The sequence below is a fragment of the Octopus bimaculoides genome, chromosome 4 (assembly GCF_046866305.1).
Source record: "Octopus bimaculoides isolate indiv1 chromosome 4, ASM4686630v1, whole genome shotgun sequence".
NCBI classification, from domain to species: Eukaryota; Metazoa; Mollusca; class Cephalopoda; order Octopoda; family Octopodidae; genus Octopus; species Octopus bimaculoides.
In genome coordinates this window covers 57,869,777-57,888,500 of record NC_142931.1, presented here as the reverse complement: position 1 = coordinate 57,888,500, position 18,724 = coordinate 57,869,777, and the positions used below count along the sequence as shown (strand labels likewise).

At 33.3% G+C, this 18,724-nt stretch overlaps 1 protein-coding gene across 10 annotated transcripts in view; it reads right to left on the bottom strand.

Moving 5' to 3' along the window:
* Positions 1 to 18,724, bottom strand: part of LOC106874706 (uncharacterized) — a 777,908-nt gene that overhangs the window by 230,355 nt on the left and 528,829 nt on the right. For 8 of the 10 annotated variants that reach the window (XR_016241517.1, XR_016241515.1, XR_016241516.1 and 5 more), the window contains one exon: positions 4,259 to 5,794. Coding sequence is in view for 7 of the 10 variants with exons in the window: in XM_089350800.1 (XP_089206926.1) it covers positions 4,259 to 5,794 (1,536 nt within the window). In the remaining 3 variants the exon portion in view is untranslated. The remainder of the gene's footprint in view (positions 1 to 4,258; positions 5,795 to 18,724) is intronic. The other 2 variants (XM_089350802.1, XM_089350801.1) reach the window with 1 other exon arrangement.

Genomic DNA, 18,724 nt, shown 5'->3' with positions numbered 1-18,724 from the left:
CACCAGGTCTAGGAATTGAAACCACAATCTCATGATTGTGAGTGCAATGCCTTAACCACCAGAATATGCACCCTCACAAATGAGGATATAGGAAATAAGCATAATCTGCTTAAAAGGTATATAATATATTGACAGAATAACAATTTATTTATACAGTCAAACCATTAAGAGCTACTACTAGCCAATTACAGAGATCCGTTAGAAATAGCAGCACAATTACCCTTCAATAACACTCTACCTTCTATAGAAACAGATAAGTCATTATCTGATAAAGGTGGTGAGCTGGCAGAAACGTTAGTACACCGGGCGAAATGCTTAGCGGTATTTCATCTGCCGCTACGTTCTGAGTTCAAATTCTGCTGAGGTCAACTTTGCCTTTCATCCTTTCGGGGTTGATAAATTAAGTACCAGTTACACACTGGGGTCGATGTAATCAACTTAATCCCTTTGTTTGTCCTTGTTTATTCCCTCTATGTTTAGCCCCTTGAGAGCAATAAAGAAATAAGAAACAGATAAGTCATTAGAAAAATGTAATCATAGACAATACTGTGCCTGATACAAAAGACCAGCTGTCCAAGACTGGAAAGCCTTTGAACATGAGTCTGCTTAGTCTGGAGCAAAACAACAACAATTATCATTACTACACACAGAAAGAAAAATTATTTTACAAGTACAAATACATCTCTGAGAGCTAATAACTTGGAAAATACTAAAATGATTTCTACTTGAGAAAACAATATAACAATATCTATTGTTAGATGTGACACATTTTAAATGATCAATTAAGTAAAAAAGAAAATCTCTTGCCAGGTTTTCAATATTTACTTAAATTGTTTCAACCAATTTTTATCAGTATAGCACTAGAGTTAATTTCCAACTGTATTCTTTCACTATGAAAATATAATTCAGTATGTATAGCAAGCAAACAGGCTTGAATGCCTAGTTCAGTATATTATTGTCATGTGCACAAACTTGCCTTTGTTTCAATAAATATTATACAATGGAAAATGGAACTACGATGCTAATGTGAAATTTATATTTTTGAAACATCTAGAAAATAAACACTTATGTTTCTATGAGAGAGAGAGAGAGAGAGAGAGAGAGAAAGAAAGAGAGAAAGAGAGGGGAGGGAGGGGGAGAGGAGAGAGTTGCAACAAATTCAAATCCATAAAATGATGCAGAACAATACACACTAGACTATTGTTGTATAGTACTATACTTGGTACATTCATGCAGTGTTTGGTTGATTAAAAGACAAGACAAAACAAAAAAGAATAGTACAAAACCAAGCATTGTTTTTTGGGTTTTTTTTTCTTTTTTTTTAAATCTGTAGTTAACAAGGTAGGATCAGCAGTATCTCACAATGGGATTGCCTCAGTAAACAAAACACATTAGGTATAAACAGAACACTTAAAAAAAAAAAAAGAAGGAGAAAGATTCAAAAGATAATCAATATGTGATGTGATGTGATCAAGGATGCTGAGAAAACTATTTAAATTCAATGAAGAAAACCGTATCCCTATAATGAACACTTTTATTCAACAATTTAGAGTCTAAATAGTTTAAAATCATTAATTTTCTACTTAGCTAAATATTACTCATCTCAAAAGTGCCTTTTCTACTTAGCTAAATATTACTTATCTCAAAGGCATGAAACTATAGAAAGACAATATACTGTCTGTCAAGCTCTAAATCTCATTTACAGTTATTAAATATGTTTGTCTATTAACTTCCAAGTATGATATATGGTCAATTGATACAGAAATATTTAATAATGTTTCTCTGAAGATAAACATTTTTACTGCAGTTTAAAAGTATAAACCCTTAACATTTAAACTGGCCATATCCAGCCCAAATATTTTACTTGTTTTATGTTGAAACTGACCAGATCCAGTCTCTCACACCTACCCTACAATGTCATTCTTGAAATAAATAATCACATCTTCAAAACCTTGAAGCTACAAGATACTACATAATTAATTTTTAAAAACATAGATAAATAAGCTTACATTTGATAAATTGATCTGAATGCTAAAGGATTAAACCGAGACAAGAAATATTGGTTTATCTTTGACAATTATTAATCAATCATGAAAAGTCTACAATCTAGTTTGTCTTACAATAATGCTTTAGAAAACAACACAGTTGACTCTGACAAAAATATGGCCCAATATTAATTTTAGATTATACCCAAAACTTGACTACTCGTGTGTGTGTGTGTGTGTGTGTGTGTGTGTGTGTGTGTGTGTGTGTGTGTGTGTGAGAGAGAGAGAGAGAGAGAGAGAGAGAGAGAGAGAGAGAGAGAGAGAGAGAGAGAGAGAGAGAGAGAGAGAGAGAGAGAGAGAGAGAGAGAGAGAGAGAGAGAGAGAGGTTCATGCAGCATCTGCAATTGAATAAATAAAGGTACCCCACCCATGTTTTGCCATCTGAGATCAGTTAATGATAATTTAGACTCAGTCACTGAGCCTCTTCTTTAAGTATGGGAAAAGTACTCTTTAGATATTTATTTCTATAGCTCAATAATAATGTATATACAGGTCTTGAGAAAGTATTACTTCATAACATGAAAAAATATAAATAAATAATAAATTAAAAACTATCTTAACTAGTATGAATATTGTATTTCATTGAAAATATGGGTTGGATGAAAAATAAATTTAAAGAGATAATCTAATGCATGGATTACACAAAAAATTAGTGCATACACTGAAATTTAAAAGATTTCATGAAAACAATGAAATACATTTATATATTTTACTCTGCGTCCATTGCTAGATAAATATAATAACAAACAAAGCACATCTTATAGGCTTCATGCTTTCTTAAAATCTACACTTCAAGTGTGATAAATTAGTTTTGGAAACAATACATTATTTAAGAAAGTAATCTATTTAAACAAAATATATAGTATATACAAAAAAAAATCAACAATAACAACAAAAGAAGCATTACGAGTTTAAGCAGATTGAACAAGTTTGCGTGAATGAACAAGTGCTGTATGAGAATAGATACTTTCGCTATCTTAAACAATTTTGTTTATGTCAAATGATGAAAATATAATTTAATCAAAACAAAGTTTGAACCAATGTTTGTCAATTTTCAATGCTAATTATAATACTTTGATAATGAAAATATATTCATGGATTATTTGTTTAACTATGATATTACAATGGTATTTTTTAAAAAATTATATTTTCTGATAGTAAATTTTCATGTTATTTAAGATGGGCTCCTTCAAAATATATACTACTGATCCTCCATTAGCTTAATCTGATTTTATTTCTCCCTGAACCATTGTGTGCTAGCTTAATTTTTCTCAATATATTCATCTGATTTAATTTTCAAATTTGTTAGACTTTAGTTTAGCCAAAAGAATATAGGTAGTTACATAACCTGAAGCAACTCTTCAATAATTTACATCTCCAGTATATTGTCTACCTGAAACACCTCGATATATTTATTTTGTTATCCTCCATTGCTTTAGCAAGCTACAAAGGTTTTGAACAATCTAACATAAATCCCCTAGTTTTCTCTTTCTCTTTTGTTTTTATTTAACTACAGTTAGTATTACTGGAAAAGCTCACTGACTGAGCAGTACCTGGAACTAAACAATTGATCATAACCCTTGAAACCATTTCCTAGCATAGTAATTTCCTTCACATTAAATTATTTACATACAGAAAGCTGCTACGATATTTATTCATTCTACAACAAGAACAGGAAGATCTAATGGCTTTAGAAGTACTCTTTTCTATAGCATATACCAATAATGTATTGTTCCAAAAACTATTACGCCCTAATAAACCAAAGAGAAAATTGATTCTAACCCGATTAACCTTTCCTCTCTATCACTACAATTCTCTATAATTTTGCCAAATATTTTCTTGTAGTCAATAACATATATCTTAGCAAGAATTTTCCCAAATTTTTGTAACTGAAAAAAGGAGGAAATATATTTGAATTTGTGTCAGTAATTTTCTGAAAAAAGAAATGATTTGAAGGTTTAAAATTTGAATTTCTCAATAAAAATTTTTTTTCCTAGTCTGACATTGTTATTTTTGCTGCAAAGATAGAGTGAAAATCATAAACAACTTCTTCAAATATTGATACATTTTCAGACAAAGTGTCCCTTGTTCCCTACTGCTCAAGAACCATCCTTGAAGAGCAGCATGGCGTTAGAAACAAATATATTGAAATGAATTATTTGAGCAGAGTACTGTGCTCAATATTTATTTATTCATTTAGTTTATTAACTTACCTTCAATGACTCATTGCTGGACTGAAGGCTAGAATCATGTTGTATACCACTGTCACTACTGTTACTGGACACCATCTCGCCACGGGCAACAGCAGCAAGTTTATCCATTTCCTGAGCTGACATTGGTGTGGGGTGCTGAAAGGATGAGCCAGATCCAGAATGCAAGTCAGATGCAGCAAAGTAAGCATTTGAATTGCTGGAAGATCCACTATATGCACCAGTGGCTTCTGACTCACTGACCCCTTTACCAACACAACTATTACGAGGCTGGTGTTGTTTGCATGATTTCCGAAATGAGAGCAACTTACTGTTGTAGTTCTTGTCATAGGCTAGACTCAAAGTATTATCATCCTCAAATACTTCATCTTTTGGTATGTCAGAGCCAACAAGAGTACAACTAAAACTAGCTGGAGAAGTGGGTGGTGTAGAACTTGCTGAGGAAATCATGCTTAAAGATGAGAAGTTACTCCGGTGGCTGCCTTCATCACTCATTGGTGTTAAAGGCAAACCTGACGGATCACTTCCTTTCTCATATGATTCCTTAGACATTCTGTCATCACTGCCATCCTCCAATCTACCAGCATTGGAGCCAAGTAAATCCTTAATGGAAGCATCAAATTCTTTACTCTTCTGAGAAGAATTACTGCCACTTCTACTTCGACGGAAAATTGACTTCATGGACATTTTCCGAGCCAGAGATTCTTTTGGAGCAATTATAACTTCATCAAGCCTTAGAGGCTTAACTTTTTCACTGAAAGATCTCCCACGACGAAACATTCTTCGTAGTATTCCTGGACTTTTGGGAGGTAAGTAATTTATTTCATCACCATGTTGGATAATAATACCAGTTTCACTATCATACAAACAAGGCTTATTAAAGTGGTCAGACAGAGAAGGAGAAACCTTCCCGTTAGATTTGCTTGTTGTTACTTCAGAGGCATTGTATCCTTTTAGTCGTAAATCCAAAAACTGAGCCCGAAGTTGGACCTCATCTAGAGATGCAGGCCGATCTGTTGTTCTTTTTAATAAAGTTTTAGAATAGTCACTACCAGCTGTTTCCTCTGTAGCTGGAGTGAAACTGACTGTGTGGTGTGAAGGAGATAAGTCATCAAGCACTCTAGAGTAACCATGACTCTCAGCACTGGTTGAAAAGTGTTTCTCTTTAGTGCAGTCGGAGCTTAAACTTCGCTGGGTGGAAAAACGTCTTACCGTATTGTGTTTACGTAGGCTTCTGCCAATCTTGCTGGGTAATTCAGGGGGGGATCCAAAACCTGCTGTTGTCACTGGATACTCCAAATCAACCTTTGAACAGTGAAGTATTGACCTGCCGTCTTCACCATCATGGTTGGCAAAAGGCAGGCTAAGGCTGCGTCTGTAAGGTTTTCGCATAGAAGGACTGCTTCCCGGAGACCAGTAAGTTTCACTTCGACTTAATGAATTATCATTATGCTGTATATTTTCACTGTGTTCCGTTTGGGATAGAATATGATTGTTCTCACCACAAGTCTCATCCAATTCAGAGATTTCTGCCAGTAACTGCAAGAAAAATAAAAATAAAAACAATATTAACAACAATGAATATATAAATAAATAAATACATATATTAAATGATTATATATATACACACACACATACATTTCTTTAACAATAAATATATAGAGAAAACTTATTTTCAGAAATTAAAATCAATTTACATAAAAAAAATGTTTTAAAATATATTTTCACACACATAAATACATACATACAGACACACAGTCATACAAATCAAATATAAAGAGAACAGTCTGAATGAATAGTGAAAAACAAATACACCTCAGTTGGAATCAAACATCATCTGCACATGTGCTCTAAGTAATTATCTGGAGAGTGTTGTTAGGTATCAGAGTGCATTTCCCCTTTTCTACTTATTGTGACCCTTAAGTTTGTTTATATTTGATTTGTACAACTGTGTCAGCCTCTGTATGAGGCTTAAGTGTCTGTGAGCTTATGTGTGCACCTCTGGTGAAAAGTTTTGTCTGCCCATTCATTTTAGAGCCCCAGCTAATTAAAAAAAAAAATTCATAAACTCAGTCATTTTTTTAACATGCACAAATAGAGTTAAAAAGTGAGAGTATTAATCTTAAATAGTGAATAATGTAAATATATTTAGTGCCTAAAAAAACATGAAAATTTGGAAGAAAGTTTAAGAAATTTTCAAAATAAATCTTAGAATTTTGTTTTTCAAATGGAAGGAAATCTATTAGGAAAAGATAAATTTGAAGAATAGGGAATCTTAAAAAGTAAACTTTGAAATAGTAAACTATGGGAAAGAGAAGACATAGCAGAGTGAGAGGAATCTAGCCAAGAATGATGAAAGAGGATTATGAAGAAAATTGGATGGACATGTAAGAAGTGGTTCAAGACAGAAATATGTAATATGAATTCACAAGAACACTGTGCACCCAAAAGGTGCTGCAGGATTAATAAATAATGATATAGTATGGCTATATCTTTGCAAAATCTAAATCATGTGTTTCATGTTTACTAAGTTCACAACAAAGAGATGTGTTTTTTGAATAGTGTAGAACAAATAACTACAATTATAAAGGAATGATTCACACAATCAAAAATTAAACATTAATACACAAAGTATGGCTTAGCGGTTAGGGTATTTGGCTCACAGCCTAAGGTCATGAGTTTGATTCCCAGCAATGCATTGTGTTCTTGAGCAAGACACTTTATTTCATATTGCTCCAGTTCACTCTGTTGGGAAAAATGAGTTGTACCTGTAATTCAAAGGGCTGGCCTTGTCATATTTGGTGTGTCATACTGAATCTCCTTGAGAACTACACTAAAGGAATGTCTTCATGTGGAGTGCTCAGCCGCTTGCCCTTTAATTTCACAAGCAGTTGATCAAATCAACTGGAACCTTCATTACTATAAACGACAGAGTGCTAGTCCAGTCTAGCAAGAATAAAGAGATAAAGATAAATAAAAACTTTATCCAGGTGTGATATCTATCACACCAAAGTGTGAATTGCTGCTCCTCCACTTGTCTTTCAAATCTATGTTTATATACGGAGTAAATTATTCCTCTTCTCCTAACACCCTCACTGTCCAACTATCCCAGTCTAATTTTCAGTCCTATGTCTATATATAAATCAAATTACTTCTCATAACATCCACCCAGCTCTACTGTTTTAGTGTATACATATTAATTTCTTTGATATGTGTAGGTGGATTTGTGTTTGTAAAACTGTGCATGTATGTTCATTTATATGTGTACATGTATATACGTGTTTGTATGTGTATCTGTATATACATGTGTGTTTATATATATGTGTGTGTGTGTGTGTGTGTGTGTGTGTGTGTGTGTGTGTGTGGAGAGGTGAATGTGTGCTTCTGTGTTTATATGTTAGTAACCATACGATTAGATTGCTGCACTGTGGTTATTCAAGTGCACATTAGGCACACATTATGTTTTAATATGTAAAAGCCATAATCACGCAATGAAAGATCTTAGCACTCAAAAATACAAAACAGTCTCAAAAGAACCAATGTAAAGAAATTTTCAAAATAATATTTTTTTAATTCTTTTATTTATTTCAGCTGAGACCATTCTAGGCAAGATTTTTAATGTATAGTCAACTCCAATACTTATTTTATCAATCTCAGAAGAATCAAAGACAAAGTGAATTTCAATGGAATTTTGACTTAGAATGTAGCAAAATACCACAAAATATTTTATCAAATGCTCTACTGATTATTTCTAACATCTTAAAAAAAAAAAGAAAACAATATAAATAAGGGAAAAAAGTTGCATATTGAGGAAGGATATAATATCAAAATGATCTAACATTATGCTTAGGCATTTTTCAACACAAAAACCAAAATCTAAAAAAACAAAAAGCATAAATAAAAAAAAAAGCTACATTCTTTCCTCATCAATATCATCATCCAATTCATGCAAGCATAGACTGGATGATGGTATTGATGACTCATCTTATCAGTGATGGCAAGTTTTTCCATTTGTCATAATTTATAATTTTGAACAATCCCAAAGGTGCTCTTGAGAATGATCTAACTACTTTATTCCAATATTTTCTATGTCAGTTTCTATCATAATTATCCTCCACTTAGATTTCAGAACCTAGTTATATCAAGAATCCATTGACACTTTCTGTGAAGTCCTTAACTAAATAATTCATATTTTACTCATATAATTAACAATTATTGGGAAAAGTGAATGTAAATTTGATATTTATTATTAATATCAAACTTTGGTATGGCTTAAGGATAGTATCAAAACCTTTCTGAATGAATATCTCTTACCATGTAAAGTTAGCACAATAAAAGCAAATATACTTAATTGTCAACTGTTAAAAAGCCACTACAGCAATTGCAATAAGAAAACACTAGCACGTCTATTGCCATTTTCATCCAATGACAGGTCAGAATGGCAGCAATAAGATAAAAGCATTCATAAACAAGGAAACTGGGAATTGACAGCTGGGAACACATATTCTCAAAAGAGAGCTTTATCACTACAATCTATAACTGACTGGATAGAAGTTTACTAACATATCTTATTTGTTGGATGAAAGAACTAAAATGCTATAGCCAAATAAACAGCTACAAGTAACATTATATATACATAGTCAAGTGTGCCTATGTAATACATATCTGTATGTGTGCACATACATGCATGTACACACACACACACACACACTCTCTTCACATTATGACTACTTTATGTACAGGATTTTACACATAGAGCAATTGTAAAATATGACCACTAATTTCGAGGTATGGTCTGTAATTTTATTCTTATGAAAACTTGAATAAATTTTAAGAATTTTAAAACTACACTTCCTTGTTCACTACTAAAAAGCTTCTTCTCAGCGTTTTAGCTAAGATCAAAGTTAACGATTTCAAAACTACAAACATGATACATATATACATGTGTGTGTGTGTGTTTGTGCATCACTCTAAACACACACAGAGAGTGAGGTGGAACTTTTCACTGCGAACATTTGTGTGTGTTTGTGTATATTTTCTTGAGTTACAATGAATATCTATCTATAATTTTATCTACCTATCTGCCAATACATACATGCATACATACATACATACATACATACATATATATAAATGTATTAAGCAACCTCTACCACCACTGTTACCTATCATCAACACTAACACAACTAGCATCAACACTAAAACCAGTATAACAACCACCACCACCACCACCATTACCAGACCACCAATTCCTTAATGAGCAACAGCAATTATAATATGAGCAAGATAATCCATTCCATCTAAAATAAAATGCAATCACATTAGCTAACATACTTTAGTACATTTTAAATCTTAAATGAAATGTCTTTAATCCTATAGCATTCAGATTAACCCATCATATGTAATCTGTATTTATTCATATTGCTTTGAATTAACTATATATTTTCTTGGAACTTTGAGATTTCAATGATGTGATTGTTTATGCTTTAAATGACATTGTCACATAGGTGTGAGAGGCCAGATCTGGCCAGTTCAAACATAATACAAGTAGAACATCACTAAAGCTTGCAATGTCTATAACAGGAAACATACATGACAATAGGGAGAAAGTCAAGTGCACAAGAAGTTACTTTGTTAACTGCTTGAACTATTTTTCTCATTGATCTAACATGGTACTTAAAATGGAACAAACAGCTCTTGGGATGAAGATCAGACTTACCACATAGTGCTGATAAGCATAGTGGTAATTAACAGAAACCAAAAATTTGTATAGCAATTTTCAGAAATAGGAAAGTGAAACTTCTAATGTAAAACCTTTTCTGGTTAGTATTGGCTGGTTTGAAAGATTCAAGAAGCATTTGAATTTGCACAACATAAAATTGATTAGTGAAGCTGCCAGTGCTGATACAAAGGTTATTACTAATTATCCCGACATGTGCATACACACACACACACACACACACATATTTGTTTATGTGTTAGTAGTTTCTGCAGTTTAACCGATTGCAGATTTAAAAAATAAAAAAATAGTAAGACAATGATACAAGTTGGATGATGGGAAAACAAAGATTTAAGTTGTTTGGTTATTCATCAGACCAGTGAAATATGTATGCCAAAAGAGGTAGATAGATATAAAAGTACCAAGATTTGATCCAATTACACACTTAACAGGAATTATACTCCCATGTTGAAAATCTTCTCTGTTATATGAGAGAGAATCTTCATGATCATATGACCTGCTAGATACAGCAACTAAATTATCTTTAATTACACCCTGTTGTCTTTAAAAAAAAGAAGATGACTGGAAAATGCTGTCCTAGATAAACAAAAGGGATGCATTGATTATGATTGGAACATCCTTGACTATAAGTCAGCAAATTGAGGGTTGACCTGGGGTTAAACGATAATAACCACAATCCTCTTTATTGATAATAGGTTGTACTCCTGTGTTACTCCCATGTCATTATGCAATGTATCCCATATATCCAAATGTCATAAAACCTGAGAACACTATCAAACATTCAAATGAAATTTCCTCATTCAGACATCAAATTAACAAGATATGATGGAATCTCACTTGCCTAAGGTTATCTTTTGAATAAATACTTATTGTTTCTGTTTAAATGAATGATAAAACTCGTCGTGTACAGATTTATAAGTCAATGCATATGCAAATTTCTTAAAATCTTCAATTACCAACAGCAAAGTGCAAAATACAAGAATGATTAAATGTAGTAATTGAATTTATGAAATAGTCCCCAGAGAAGAATGCAAGAACACTATGCTTGAGTAAATTTCTTCATCAGCATTAAAGACCAAATTTTCATGGATTTATATTAATCAACAGCAAAGTATAAAATGGTAATTAAATAAATCTATTTCTGGTTGATTAAAGAAATTGTTTCTCTTTTTCTTTTATCCTCATTTAAACTGATATCAAAACAACACAAAGAAACCCCATCAACAACAAACAAATCCCTACAGAACAATGAATAAAGTGAAATTGGAAAGGGTGGAGAGATGGGAATTCTGAAATAAGAGCATTCACTATTGATAACAAACCATCCATGACAAACAATAAAATTAACTCAAGAGGTGAAGACTATAGATAGAACCAATAGAATTATTTTTTTATAGAATTATTGAAATTTTTCTTTCATTTAGCTTTAATTTTGGTGGGTGGGTTTATACAAAAGAATGGCTTAGAAATCTGTCACTAAGTGAGATACCAAAAGGGAAATTAATTTAGAGACTTCATTCAATTTATTTTGTCAAGATAATTGAAGATAGCAATAATCTTTATTAAAGAGAATTTTGAACTACCTCTCAAAAATGTTCATGAGTGTCAAATTGTTGTTTTTTACAACAGACTAGTAATTACAATTTAATGTCTTACTAAAATTTCTAAAATTGATTCAGGTAAAGGATTTGCCATCACTGAAGTGAAAAGAAACTCCTAGTTTGAATAATCTAAAATTGTTTCAACTGTGACAGTGCCACAACAAATTTATTTGGTTTCACAATAAATAGTAATAAAGATATAGAATATTCATGCTAATGGGGGTCACTAGACCTGTCTAGAAATAGCAGCCAGATTCATTCACATCACAAATAACTTTTGATGGATGTATCCATATTGCTTTAATACATTTCATAGAAAATGGCAGATAGCTGGCAAGATTGTTAGCATGCTGGGCAAAATGCTTAGCAGCATTTTGTCCATCTTTATGTTCCGAGTTAAAATTTGCTGGAGTCAACTTTGCCTTTCATCCTTTCAGGGTTGATGAAATAAGTACCAGTTGAGAACTGGGGTCGATCTAATCAACTTACTTCCTCCCCCAAACTTGCTGGCCTTGTGCCAAAATTGGAAACCAATATATTTTACAGAAATGTCATTATCAAAAGATGAGAGAATACTCATTGTTGCAAACATGACACAATATAGCAGTTAACTTGGCTGTAATTGTCAAATTCAACTGCCTAGGGTGGTCAGAGTAGCTGGCAGTATGAACAGCATGACAGTAGACCAACTGTCCAGGAATTCCTTAACTGTGGCAGTTGATGGGGATGGCAACTAGGGCCAAGGGAGAGAGGGATAATGAATGCAATAGTAAAGGCTGCAAAGAGGTGTGAGGTATGAGGGAGGGATGGTCAGAATGGGGAACAAAATGTACCATAAGAAACTCAACCTAGTTCAATGGACCTCAGTTTTTAGTCAATTTATATTAATGCAAAAGGGACTTTTAAATCACTTGGTTAAGGCTGCAATTCCTGTGATCATAGGTCTGTTTGGTCAAGGCTGACCTAGCGTTAAGCAACTACAAAATCATGGAATTAGCCAACTATTTTAGAATAGCAGGAATAAAGTAGTAGAATATTAAAATAATTGTGTTTTCCGTGAACAAATAACTAGTAAATCAAAACTAAGTGCAAACATTTATTTAGAACAATTAGTTGTATTGTTTACTTTGATGTCTTCAAGTCACCACCCAGTCACTCAAACAACTCAAAGTAGTATTTAAACCGACCATATCCAGCCAAATATTCTGCCTCTATTATGTTCAAACTGGCCACATCCAACATCTCACACCTACCCTACAATGTCATAGTAAAAATAAACAAATACACCATTGAAATCTTGAAATCATAAGATAATAGGTGATTAATTCAAGACAGTGTAATCTGAATGTTAAAGGGTTAAATGACCAGGTAGTAACTCCCTCGCTGGAAGTTTTGTTTGGCAGCTGAAATTAGCAGCCAAACAAAATTTCCTGCAAATCATGCTCTACCAACTTTAAAAAGAAGGTTACATTAGACAATATAATCCTCAATATACTGTATCTGAAAAAATATAGAATGATTATGGCTGAAATGCTTTTAATTGTAGGTGCAGGCATGACTGAGTGGTAAGAAGCTTGCTTCCTAAATACATGGTTCTGGGTTCAGGCTCACTGCTTGGCACCTTGGGCAAGTGTCTTCTACTATAGCCTCAGACCAGCCAAAGTCTAGTGAGTAGATTTGAAGCCTGTCATATATATAGTCCAACCCATGCCAAGCAAGGAAGAAGTAAACATAATGATGATGATGATGATGATAATTAATATACTGGAGTAGGTAATCAGAAAGTAAACTATATAAAGGCTGTTGGGATTGTATGTGATCAGCAAGAATGTCTTAATCATGTGACATGTCTCCCTCTGCAATCACTAATACTCTACAACATTGCTTCAATAACAACAAAAACAAGCCAATGCAGGAGCCTCTGAGTGATCATCTGATCAGCTGGAAATAGCAGCCAGAACCCTTGCATCATATTCTAACATCTCACAAGAAAGCACACATGGATTCAATGTAGCCAGTGGAATACAACAGCTGGAGTGAGGTGGTGCTCACAGCCAACATGCTTTTTGTAATATACCTGTTTGAACACTGCTACTTTGGGACTAAACAACAACATCATCTTTGACATAATCTACAGACAGTAAATATTGCACTTTAGTCAAAGTAGTAAGACAACTGATTTCAGAAGAGAGGGTATGAAAGCAGTTTAGTTCAAATTCATGGCTGGGATCAAATTTCATAAGTGTTGAACTGAAGTAAGTAAATACAATTAACACTTGGTAACCTCAACACTGGGAGCATTCTCCTACCATTTTTACATGTTTTCTTTTCTTTTTTTTATTGTTTTTATCCAAGTATAAGGTAGTCTGCACTTGACAGAATGTATTTCTTTTCTCTATTCCCAATAAATTGATATAAAGAGAAAAGTAGTGTATTGCACTGAATTAGTGTACTGCACTGTATTTGTAATTTTAAAAAATCTCTAAATCAAACTGTTATAATCAAAGTAAAAAATAGACATAACTGATAGAAAATAACTGGAAAATACATATCCAGTACCCCTTCATAAATACATTTTGATGTTTGAAATTGACATTTTACATATGAACTGCCAACCATACTAGAAAGCTTTTCCAACTGTTACAGATATATATAAAATACGAGTGTCCTGTTTCCTTAAAATGTGTGTGTGTGCGTGTGTGTGTATACATAAACACATGGATCCATACACACATATATGCACACATCCTCTCTCCTTCACCCATGTCAGATATATTATGTATTAATAGTATAATGAACAAAACAGTTTCTAAGACCTCTTGAAATGTGCTTATGTTTGCAAGCAAATATACTTTTTAAGATATTTATGGTATAAGGTTTCTTTGTGATTTTGATGGTTTTAGAATAGTGAAGATAGATAAAAGAGAGTTTAAATGGATATTTTATCCATTTTGTTTTGTACAAGACTTAATTTTATTTGTTAGCTTTCCAAGCTGTCTTTATTATGATAAAATGAATACCAATAAGATCTTGAAGTATATTCAGTGAAGTGAAATGAGTCATTAAGTACTGCAATATGGTTGCTTAGTCTCTAGAAATAGTAGCCAAAATCTCAAATCTCATTCATATCACACCCTATAATCTTATAAAAGAAAAAGACACATTGCAAAATGTAAACTTCAACACTCTATGCTTGATTTAAAACAAAACAGAATAGATGGTAGCAACAGAAGCATTTCTGATAATAGATCTGTTTCATCAAGACAGATAATCAGCTCAAACTATTTCTCTATACAAGATGAGCACTTTACATAAGCAACATAAGTAACTATATAAGGTAGCAAGTTGGCAGAATTCTTAGCATGTCAGTTGAAATGCTTAGTATTTCATCTGTCTTTACATTCTGAGTTCAAATTCTGACGAGGTCTACTTTGCTTTTCATCCTTTCAGGGTCAATAAAATAAGTACCAGTTGAGTACTGGGATGAATGTAATTGACTTACCCCTCCCTTGAAATTGCTGGCCTTGTGCCAAAATTTGAAACCAATATAAATAACTATAAGTGAATAGTATTTATAGAATATCTAATGATGTATAATGCTGCTCTTTGTTTTCTTTCTTTATTAATATTTATAATGTGACTGCTGAGGACATGTGTAAGCTCGCAAGGAATGAAGCCAGTATGCTCCACTGGATGTGTAATGTAAATGTGCATACCTGTCAGAGTGTAAGTATCTTGAGAGAAAAGCTGAACATAAGAAGCATCAGTAGTGGTGTGCAAGTGAGATGATTGCGCTGGTTTGGACATGTGGTGAGAATGAATGAGGATAGCTGCGTGAAAAAGTGCCACTCCCTAACAGTTGAGGGAACCCATGGAAGAGGTAGGCCCAGGAAGACCTGGGCTGAGGTGGTGAGGCAAGACCTTCGAACATTGGGCCTCACCGAGGCGATGACTACTGACCGAGACCTTTGGAAATGTGCTGTGCGTGAGAAGACCCGGCAAGCCAAGTGAGATCGTTGCCAGGGCCCCTGGACTGGCTCTTGTGTGGGTGGCACATAAGATGTACCATCCTGAGTGTGACCGTTGCCAGTACCACCTGACTGGCCTTGTAGGGTTTTTGAGCGAGATTGTTGCCAGTGCCCCTGGACTGGCTCTTGTGCGGGTGGCACATAAAAGACACCATTTCGAGCGTGGCCGTTTTCATGCGGGTGACATGTAAAAGCACCCACTACACTCTCTGAGTGGTTGGCGTTAGGAAGGGCATCCAGCTGTAGAAACGCTGCCAAATTAGATTGGAGCCTGGTGTTGCCATCCGGTTTCACCAGTCCTCAGTCAAATCGTCCAACCCATGCTAGCATGGAAAGCGGACGTTAAACGATGATGATGATGAATACATTTGATGAATTGTGATACCCAAAGTTGATCAATTGTGATACCTGAAAAGTTTCTTTCAAGCTTTTTACATTTATTGTTCCAATGCATTTTTAAATGATGGGGACATATTTTACATTTATTTGCCTCTTGTTATAACGACACAGAAAAGTTTTAAAAGGTTAATAAATACATCAAAGTCTTAAATTGGTTTTACTAGCATCACAATGTAATCAAGAAGAAATTAACAATTCTAATCAGGAAATAGTTAATATATTTACGCTAATCCACTTCTTTAACAAATAAAATATACTTGATTGTCCTAATTCTGAAAACCTTTGATGTTCAACTCAACCTAAAGTTTTCAGTAGTGCTTCATGTGTACAGTAGAATATTGAGCACTATAGTTATGGTAAACCATAGGATACAAGGTATGGAAAAGAGAGAAAATGTAAAGTAAAACACTTAGAATATAAATGCTTCTGATAAATCCAGTGATAATTCTGTTCCACCCCATTAGTTAAAACTAACACTTTCATGTGTACTTTTATATGCATACTTCCATGTATTTATTTTATATTATTTTATATTTCATATTCTATTCAGCCATTATTAGGTTTTCCACCTAAATTTTTCCTATATAGTACATCCATAACAAAGATCAATCTTCATAAAATTTCTTTCATACCATAAGAAATATTAACATAAACATTTCCTGGATTAATAAATCCTACATCCCAAAATACTTTATGAAGAGGTTCAAAAGGAATCACAGGTAACTTTTATTTGAAAATAAAATGAGCCAAGAAAAATAATTCATATTGATCAATGGCAGAGATTTGGATAACAAAAGGACGATAAACGGAATACTGTATATACAGAAATTCTTAATTATTTCCATTAGCTCATTCTATTTTTTATTTATGAAAATTATACAGGTCAAAAAATATTTCTAACTCCTTTCTTATAGGTAAAAATAATTGTCAGCTGAACAAGTGGGCTTGAGTAAACTATACTATGGTAATGAGGTCTAACAGATTGACATATGTACATGCACAGTAGTCCTTCTACCGAACTTTGTGTTAAAGAAGGTAATGGTTGCATTGCACAGATCTCTCTACTTCTGATTACTCATAGGAAATGTCAGGATTTATTCCTCAGTTAAATGCAGCAAAATCATCTCTTGAAACAACCATTCTGCTAAACTCAAAATATTCAAATTTGAAAGACTAAAAGAAAAAGAAATAGATTTTAAACTGAAGAAAATGGATGTCCACATCTTATTTTTAAATAAAAGATTCTACTACTATATTTCATTTTGTTTTATTTTAATTTAAAAATTAAGAGTTCTTTAGTGAAACATTTGCTTCTACTTTTGCTATCTGGTTAGAAAAAAGGCTATTAAGAAACTACTGTTAGGAAAATATCATGTTCAATGCTTTACATATAAATTAGAATTTCTAAACATTTAAAAAGATTCATTGATATTTGTAAGAACTAGAAAATGATTAGACAAACTCAATTATCTGATTGATTCCCCGAATAGTATGGTGACAATGCAGGAAACATCTGACAATACACTAAAGTTAAATGGATATCATTGTTTTCTGAAGCAAACAGAACAATCAACAAATGTGTTCGTTGCCACATTCAGATTAAAAGAAACACCAGATTAAAATCAAATATTAATTTCCAACAAAGGCACAACAAGGGCATACATTTAAGGTTATGGTATCGTTAACTATATTGACTCAGCACATGACTGATACTTATTTTTTCAACCCCGGAAAAAAGCAAAGTTAACCTTGGTAGAATTTGAACTTGGAGCGTAAAGTAGTGTAACTAAATACTCAGAGACATTTTATCAAATACTCTACAAAATCTATCAATCCTTTTATTCTTTTCTAAAGTTTAATAATGAAGAAGAATTTACAAATCACTTCTTTCTCAAAGCTGTGTCCATAAGACAGATTTGTAGTGACATTAAACAAATGATTGATAATCTTAATCATATGATATTGTTTTTTACTGATGATATTTTCTAAACTATTACTATTATTGGGAACTTGAAATGACAGACTGAAATGTTCATTATCACCACTCAGGGACAAGTAATTAGAACAAATCTAATGAAGGCAAAGATTGACAAAATTCAGACAGAAAATGTAGAATCTACAGGAAAGGAGACAAAAGTATCAATCATCTTTTGAGTGAGTGCAGTACACTAGCACAAGCATGACTGTGTGGGCAAAAGAGTGCATCAGGGTGCTAGCCAAGTGTGTGGCTTCAAAATAATAGAAAAGTGGTATGAAACATACCAAAGGCTGTGATAGAAAATGAGAATTACAGGATCTTGTGGGAATCCCTCATAAAGACTGACCGTACTATTGAAGCAAGAAAACCAGATAGGATTACAAAGGACAAAATAAACAGTGTAAGGTCATAGATTTTGCAATTTTCTATCATACTTGAGTTAATACTAAAGAAATTGAAAAAAATTGAGAAATCTCAGGATCTTGCCAGAGAGCTGAGCAGACTGTGGATGACTAAGACAACAATTATCCCTGTAGTATTTGTTGCACTTGGCACACCACCCAAAATCATCATCATCCTCATCGTCGTTTAACGCCCACTTTCCATGCTAGCATGGGTTGGATGATTTGACTGAGGACTGGTGAAACCAGATGGCTACACCAGGCTCCAATCTGATTTGGCAGAGTTTCTACAGCTGGATGCCCTTCCTAACGCCAACAACTC